This window comes from Nematolebias whitei, chromosome 23 (assembly GCF_014905685.2).
Source record: "Nematolebias whitei isolate Nwh7 chromosome 23, NemWhi1, whole genome shotgun sequence".
Taxonomy (NCBI): domain Eukaryota; kingdom Metazoa; phylum Chordata; class Actinopteri; order Cyprinodontiformes; family Rivulidae; genus Nematolebias; species Nematolebias whitei.
In genome coordinates this window covers 8173381-8181705 of record NC_056520.1, presented here as the reverse complement: position 1 = coordinate 8181705, position 8325 = coordinate 8173381, and the positions used below count along the sequence as shown (strand labels likewise).

General features: G+C 44.0%; 1 protein-coding gene across 1 annotated transcript in view; it reads right to left on the bottom strand.

Moving 5' to 3' along the window:
- The window catches only part of nrp2a (neuropilin 2a), a 90505-nt gene extending 83349 nt beyond the window's left edge, over positions 1-7156 (bottom strand). Inside the window, exon 1 of the mRNA XM_037696429.1 lies at positions 6781-7156. Coding sequence (XP_037552357.1) covers positions 6781-6847 — 67 coding nt within the window. The 5' untranslated portion in view covers positions 6848-7156. The remainder of the gene's footprint in view (positions 1-6780) is intronic.
- Between the last annotated feature and the right edge of the window lie 1169 nt (positions 7157-8325).

Sequence of the window (8325 nt, the reverse complement as noted above, 5' to 3'; positions counted from 1 at the left end):
ATATATACACACATTTGCTTTGACATTTGGGGCTTTAGCCCAAAACTAATTTAAAAAGTGTTTGAGAAACGCGGAAAAAAAAAATTGCGACTTCCTTGAGAAGATTTTTCGCACAAATGTACAAAATTCAACACAGCAAGTGTCTGCAACTCTTGAAAAGAAGCTGAGAACATGTGTTGCTAACATGCTAACAAGCTAAAGAAGCTTTAGGTGTTCGCTGAAAAGTAATGATCGACATCGGTGAAACGATGTTTATACCAAAAGGTACACAGGCGTACAATCGGGTATCATCTGCATATGTGTGTTGTCTGTAGACCTAAGTAGGAGCTAGGCCTGTTGCGATAAACAATAAATCAATTAATTGCATGGTAAATTAAAATTATCGATCTCATTTTCATTTATCAGCTTCATTGTTTCTTTGTGTCTGTCTTTCAACTGAAGACACTCCGGTGTTCTTCACTGACCCCTCCCTTTCTCTTCAAAATCCTTTTTGGCTGTCCAAAATCACGTTTTTAGATTGATAAAAGCAGCTAAGCTGAGAAGCTAAGCTACAAGCTAAGCCAAGAGGCCGACCTCGTGAAAAAACCTCAGTCTTGTCAAAGCTCCAAAATTCAAGGTTGAAACCCGTGCCTTCATCTAAAAAGTTGTTTTTCTCTGCAAAAAGACGCTGAGAACTTGTTTACTGTTTTTTTATTAAAAGCTTTGTGTGAAAAATGCTATGCTAAAGAGCTCAAACCACACCGAGTGTCTGCCATTTTGAGAACTGAAAAACAGGAACAAGAGCCACAGCCCATGTCACGTCAAGGGGCCTCCCTCCCATTTTTCTTAAAGAGACACGCTGCTCGCTCCCTCACTATCCATCCTTCGGTTCAAACAGTCTTATACTGCAATCTGGTGGTCAAAAAAGGTACTATATGCAAATCAAATTAAACATTTCTTCTTAAATTTGACAATAATTACTAATTATTGTTAAATTTCAAACAATATAGTTTATCGCAATAATTTCTGAGACAATTAATAATGCAGCAAAATTTGTTATCGTGACAGGCCTAGTAGGAGAAAATACAAATTAAATAGTTGGGGATCAGAAAGACTCGTTTAGGACTCCCTTTAACCAGGAAGTACCCTGCTGGAGGTTTCTTCCTGTTTAAAGGGAGATTTTTCCTTCCTGCTGTCACCATTGTCGCAACGAACTGACGCAATCTGCCGTCTTCTTTGGACAGATACCTTTCACTAACAGACATTTTTAATGTATGTGAATGTTTTGTACAGTGAGATAACATTTGTTGTGAATTTGCACTATTTAAATAATCTGAGTTGAAGCCAGTGTGCAATGCTGTCCGTGTTCAAATCCCAAGCTGAAACTGATAAAAGTTGATCAGATGTATCAAAGTGCCGCCAAGAACCAAAGTAGAAATGCTATGGTTGTCTAAGCTAATCTTAAAGATCATTTATAGCGCTGATTTTATCATTAAATAAGTAAAGTTTGCTCATTTTCTCACCATTTCCAGATCAATCCAGACTCGTAGATGTCTTTGTACAAGAAAAAAAAAAAAACGCTGTCAGAGTTTTTATCGTTATTATCTCAAGAAAATGTGCATATGTCTGCATGTCTTAGCTCGTGTCCTAAGACGTTTGTGAAAATTCATGCTCTCATTTCTATTAGCCGCCTTATCGGGGAAGCGTGGCGCCACACTCTGGGATAAGCTGCCAGTCTGAGGAGAGGGGCTGATAAAGCCCTTCATCATCTCCTGCGTCCAGTGCCGGTGTTGCCTCGCCGCTGCCACCTTAATTAAAAAGTGCTATCACTCAGAGTGAGGAAATAAGAGGGGAGAGTGGGCCACGCTCAGCCGGACCGGACCAAAAAAAGAGGAGCAGGAAGTAGACTTGGGAATCACGTCGACTGTTTCATTCACCAACATAATGTAGGGTTGGAGAATGAGGATCTAGGTTGTTATGGCTGTGTATGGTTCTTCCACATGCTACTGAGGCCCCCCGTTTGATAATTGAATAAATTGTTACAAGGCTAATATGTCTTGTTTTCTTCAGGTTTCAATCATCCAATCCAAAAAAACAACCTCAAACAAGTCAATGGAGAAGAACTAATAGTATGATCTGGCATTTTTAGCCCCACTGACCACCTAAAGGACCTGCTCAGGTGGGTTGTTCGTTCCAGAAGGGCCACCACAACCACATTGACTGAATTGCTACAAACGCTGGTTGAAGACTGGGATGGCATCCTACATCAGTATGTGACCAGCATGAGGAGGCTGTTGTGGCTGTGTATGGTTCTTCCACTTTTCTCAGGCCCCCTGCTTGGTAATAGAATAAATTGCAAAATTGCCAAAATATTTAGTTTTCTTCAGACTTTAGTCATCCAAGCTAATAAACACCACCGAACAAGAGTCAATATCTGTTCGGCATTGGTAAAAAATAATATTTGGCAAGTATTCATGAGCACAGCAAGTGCCGTAAATTCTGCTGCTTGACCCACAAATACATTTTCCTAACAAACGTGGAACTACTTAGGGGAAAATACACAAAAGTACATGATTTATTGCCAAAAAGCATTGCTCAACTAAGAAGAAATTACCCTAACTTTTGATGCCAAGTTTATAAAGAAAGCTGTTTTTACCAATGAAACAATAACAAGCGGCTATCAGGGCACTAACGATCCATTGTTAGGCTGATGGTCCTCCTTTACCGTGTGAACAGCTAGTTCTGGATGTCAACAACAAACTGGTTGATCCACTAGAGAAGGTGTTATTTATAAGACTGTGCTTATTGCAGCTCCTCAGACTGAAGAAGTCCTTTGGATTAAAGACGAAACATTTCAACATTTTTTTTATTTAATCCATCCAGAGGACCTACCTGACTTCACTGTTCTACCTGGATTATTGAGCATGCATCAGGATATTGCTACTAATTATATAACTGAGCCTTGGGTTGGTTTTTTATTCTTCTTCTGCCTTAATAATCAAAAGAGGAATCCAATAAATAAATTAAGTCTTTGTTTTTAATGTTTTGAGACTTTAACCACTGAGAACGTAGAAAAGTGTTTTTGGTGAGCTCAGTGTTGAACTCATAAAACAAGGGTGGTGTTATTTACTGTATGAAAAATAAAAATACTTTTTTTTTAGAAACCTTTAAAAGACAAAAACTACTAAACAGAGTGCTAAGAAAACATTTTACAAAATGTAAAAAAAACGTACTTATAAGAAATGTGTTTTTTTGTTGTGTTTTAAGGAATAAAATTGTTTGGTGCGTTTCCCGTCTCGTTCCGTCAAACATCAGATCCTCGTTCTGATGTTGGGTTTTGTCCAACGTTGCTGTTCTTTGCACCTCGGGGCCTCCGTGAAGGAGGAAAAAACAAGACGGAAAAAATAACTACGAACAAGTCCTGAGGTAACGCTACGATATACAGTCAAAAGCAGCGTGTTGGAAAATGGATAAAATGCTGGATAATAAAGTTGCATCGAAGCAAGTCGTCGTTTTGAATTCAATGACTAATAAATTAAATTAAAAGGAAATTTGCAGTAAGCAGTCCTTCAGAAACAACAGCTTTCTGTTAAACAGTGAGTTTAAAGGAACTTTAAGGAGCCAACAAAAGCCACATGAGCAGCAGATAAAAACTCCAAATCCTTTTTCACCTCCCTGCGTCTCCTCTTTCCTGCCCCTCCCTCCCTAACAGGATAAGAGGCTCATGCTAATCGGCTAAATGCACAAAGATAGCCGGCCTGATCAATGCACCGATGGATCAATGGAGTGAACAGATGCAGAAGGGTTGATACCTGCAGTGGTTCCCAACAGTGGTCCTTGAGGAACACCATCCTGCATGTTTTAGTCGTTTCTCTGCTCCAACACACCTGATTCAATGATTTAATTACGTCAAGTTCGGCAGAAGGCCTTCTAATCACCCAATCAATCAAATCAGGTGTGTAGGATGGTGTTCCTCAAGGACCATGGTTGGGAACCCCTGGACTATGACATCATGATCCCACATTTGTTTTGAAATTCTTCAACCCTGCTTTCAAATCATCCTTAAATTACATTTAAAAACACTAAGTGCCCCCCACCCCCAGAAGGTCTAAACCGGTCCCTGAGCTCCAGTTAAGACTCTACCCCAGGGCTTTTCAACTGATGGCCCGGGGACCAAATCAGACCCACGGGTGTGCTCAGTTCGACCCACCAATGGGTTCGTTTTTAAATAAAACATGATTTTAAATCGTAAAACAACCTTAATGGGAATAACTACTGGATGTCTGACCCCAGAGCTCTTGGCTTTCAGTAACTGTGACCCCCTCCCCCCAAGCTATTTAGTTGAATAGCTCTGCTCTATCCAATGTGATGAATGAAACAAGACTGAAAGATTGTGTTGTTTTATTTACGGGGGGGGGGGGGGGGGGGGGGGGTGTCACCCTGCATTGGGCGGCCCATTTCAGGACTACTTGCTGACACCTGAGACTCTCGTACCCAACTGGTGCGGAACTGAAGGCTCTGCTCGTCTTTGGCTATGAATGCCAATAGGTGACCTTGTTTTGGCAGCCGACGCCTCTGAGGCCACTCGGGATCAAAAGGCAGACGTAACGCAAAAGGATTGACGGATGGACGTCCGCTGGAGATGAAAGGGCGAAGGAGCCGAGGGAGGGAACGGGGAACATCAAGAAAAAAGTAAAAAACGAGGAAGTTTGCTCACCACGGAGCTAAAAGTTGGATTGAATTATCAGAACTCTGGAAGACATGGACGCCACAGAGGATGCTCAACCACCCACTGCTCAACGGCCTGAATACGAATCCTTATGACAGCTGGAAACTAATACACATGTCGCCAAGTCCAAGTGTTGCGATACAGTTCGAGTCGAGTGTTCGGATAGACGGAGGCACCGAAATGTCGTGTGTCGTTCTCGGCTCCAAGCGGACGATGGTGGTTAGTCACTATTTAAAAAAAAAGACTCGACAGCAAACGTCCACCAGAACCCTCGGGCTTTTGCTCCAAACTTTTATTTGTATTTATTTTAAATAACCTCTTCGGTTGTTGCTTCTCTGCTTCGGCTCATCAAAAGCAGAAACTTCTGACGCAACTCCCAACTTTTACGAGCAGACTATCTGCGAGTGCAGAGCTGTGATTTCACCCCACATTAGCCGTGCCACTAGAAGACAGCGTCGCCTTGTAGCCCCTTAATGCGATCCGTTCCCCGGGTCCGTTTCAAGTCCACGACCCCTGCACGCCTTTGATGTTGCCCTTTCCTCTCGCACTTTGATGCACGATCCTCCCGAGTCGTGTTGCTTTTGTGCTTTCCCTGCTTCGCAGCCGCCGTCTCCTTCTGGCACGCTCTTGCATCCCCTCGCTCTGTCCGGCGCTCTTCTCTTCTCTCCCCCTCCGGCGTCTGATGTGGCTCTTGAGGGGAGCGGCATGTGCTGCAGTGTCTTGGCAGGACATGGAGAGAGAGTTCGGAGCTTCTCGCTGCCAAGAGGCTCACATCTGCCTCCGATCAGGGAGCACGAGCAGCCAACACTTGCACTCAGAACTCTTTAAGTCAGCTAAAAAAAAAAAAAAAACAGGAGCATGTGCAAACAGGAAGGGGAGATGAAATGCACGCCAGGCGGTGGTGTTAAGGCCTGAACAGTCATCGTGGGATCATGAACCCCTCTGAAATCCTCCCACTCCCCGTGAAAAACCGAGAAGCTCTTCAGTGGTGTAGTCTAAATTTTTGTACTGGGTATACTGCGCTTAGAAACCAAAGTATACAGCTTAGTGCAATGTAATCGTCAATTTATTTGGATTTTTAAGTGTATTGAACATTTCCAAATTTCTCTGATGCTTAAGATTTGAATTAAACTTTGTACAACAGTTGGCTTTGTATAAAAAAACATGTAGAATTTATAAAACGTATCAAAGCACAGCGTTGTGTACTGATAGACTGCTACAGAAGCATTTAACGTATCAATGACACATACATAATGATACGACATGCACCATTGGGCACTTTAAGTGAGTATACTGAAATTCTTAAGATTTTCTAGTGGGTATACTCAGTATACCTGGGTACGGCGTAGACTACACTGTCTGCAGCCAAACGTGGAAAAAGTTAGAAACTAAAACCATGTGGAGGATACACAAATAGCCCGTTTCCTTCTTGGAGCAGACAGCTATGGATGGGTGCGTCATCGCTTCTCAGCCTGGAAGAACAGCTTCAGGTCTCCCAAATCAGAATATTTGGCTCATTTGAGAAGATCAGCTTGGCTGTTTGGAGCTTAGCTGCCCATCCTGAACCAGAGGGGTCAATCTGACCCGAAAATCTGCCTGATTACTCTTTTTTATTGTCACCGAGTCTCTGCCTGGAGCTGGTTTGGGTTTTTTCTGCTGCTCAGAACAGAGAGCAATCATGGACAGTGATGGCATTAAGTCAAATCCTGAGCTGGTTGGAGACAGAGAAGTGGGACATTATTTGGTATTTTGAGCTCATTTCGCATCTAAAACCTGGATTTGTTTATCACTGATGAACAATTAGGACAAATGAATGGAAACGCAGGAAGTGGCTGTCATTTCCTAATACTTCCCGTTTATAATCGGGGCAGGAGGCTTCAGATTTCCTCCACCAAACAATCCGAGTCAATCAGTTTGGATCCAATTAAGAACAGACTATAAACAGTCGATTGACGCAATTTGGAGGAAACGCGCGTTTGGATGAACTCAAATACTCAGTTGAATTCTTCAAACTGGATTTAAAACTGTGCTTTTAAAATAATAATCTGCCGTTTTGGTTCCAGCAAACTCACCGTTTTCTCCTCCGACCCTCAGACACACAAATAATAAAAATCCAACCAGAGGCGACGCAAAATCCATCCTGGACCCGGGGAGGACTTGAGGACAGTTTTTAGTTTCCTTCACGACAAAATCCACGCGAGGAGTGAAAAGTGAGGCGGTTCAGAGGAGACCCCCGCGCGAGGGAACTGTGCGCGTCCGCATGCCATCAAAAACCAAAACCAGTTTCCATTCGTTTGGAGCGCAAACTTCCAGCGCGCACGATGCTCGGATCTCCTGCACGAGCTGAAGTCCGGGAGAATGCGCCGCGCACCTCCTTCAGTTGTTGCTCCTCCAACAGCGTGAGCTCCGTGCGTCCTGCGCTCCGTGTGCGTCCAGAGCGCGTGTGTTTGCTCTTTTGAGCAGAGCAGATATCGCGTTACAGTCGCTGCGCCTAAGCTCCGCCCACCTCCCTCCCTTCTGTCTCTCGCCCCCCCTCCCAAACATCCAGCCCCCTCCTCCAAAGAAGAAAGATGCCACAGATATCAGCTCCTCACAGATAAGGCTCAGATAAAACACATGGTCACGGTGAGGCTGCTCTCCCGGGGCTGTTTTAGAGGAATATCAGAGAGAAAGGGGTGCTGGTTATAGTCCCCCCCCCCCCCCCCCACACACACACACACACCTTAAACACATCAAACAACCCAAATCCCACGAGGAGGGCCCACCTCAGCTCTGCCCTGCAATCAGCAGGTCTAAATAAAGATGTGGGGGCTGTAATGACACAGTAGTGAACTCAAAATAATCTGCTGAGAAAGGCCTCTCCAGCGTCCAGCCATGTGCCGTGCCCCCCCCCCCCCCCCGTTTGTTTTGAAGTGAGGTTTTGTGGAACAGTAAATATCTCACCTGTTGTAGATTGCTCTTTGAACAACCTCAGTTGGTAAAAAAAAAAGTTTAATTCTGACCGGACCGATGAGCAGCTAACCTGAGCGACGTCAGGACTGAACTTGGTGTCTGATGTTTTAGTGTCATGTCATTTTATTTATTATTAATTCATTTTACCTTTATTTAACCAGCAAATCCCACTGAGATCACAGATCTCTGCTGCAAAGGAGGCCTGGGCCTGAAGGCAGCCTGAAGGCATGTTTCTGGACTGTGGGACGAAACTGAAGTACTTCAAGAAAACTCACAAGGAGAAACTCCACACCAAGACTCAGTCCAAACCAGGGATTGAACCCGGGACCTTCTTGCTGTGAGGCAACAGTGCTAACCACGAAGCTGCTCTGCTACCATTGTGCCATTTGCCTTGTTAGGTTTACAGGACCACACTGCTAACAGGACCATGCTGCTAACAGAACCCCATTGCCAACAGCACCACAATGCTAACAGGACCATGCTGCCAACAGAACCAGATTGCCAACAGGACCACACTGCTCACAAGACCATGCTGTCAACAGAACCAGATTGCTAATAGGACCACACTGCTAACAGGAACATGTTACTAAAAGAACCACATTGCTATCAGGACCACACTGCTAACAGGACCATGCTGCCAACAGAACCAGATTGCTAATAGGACC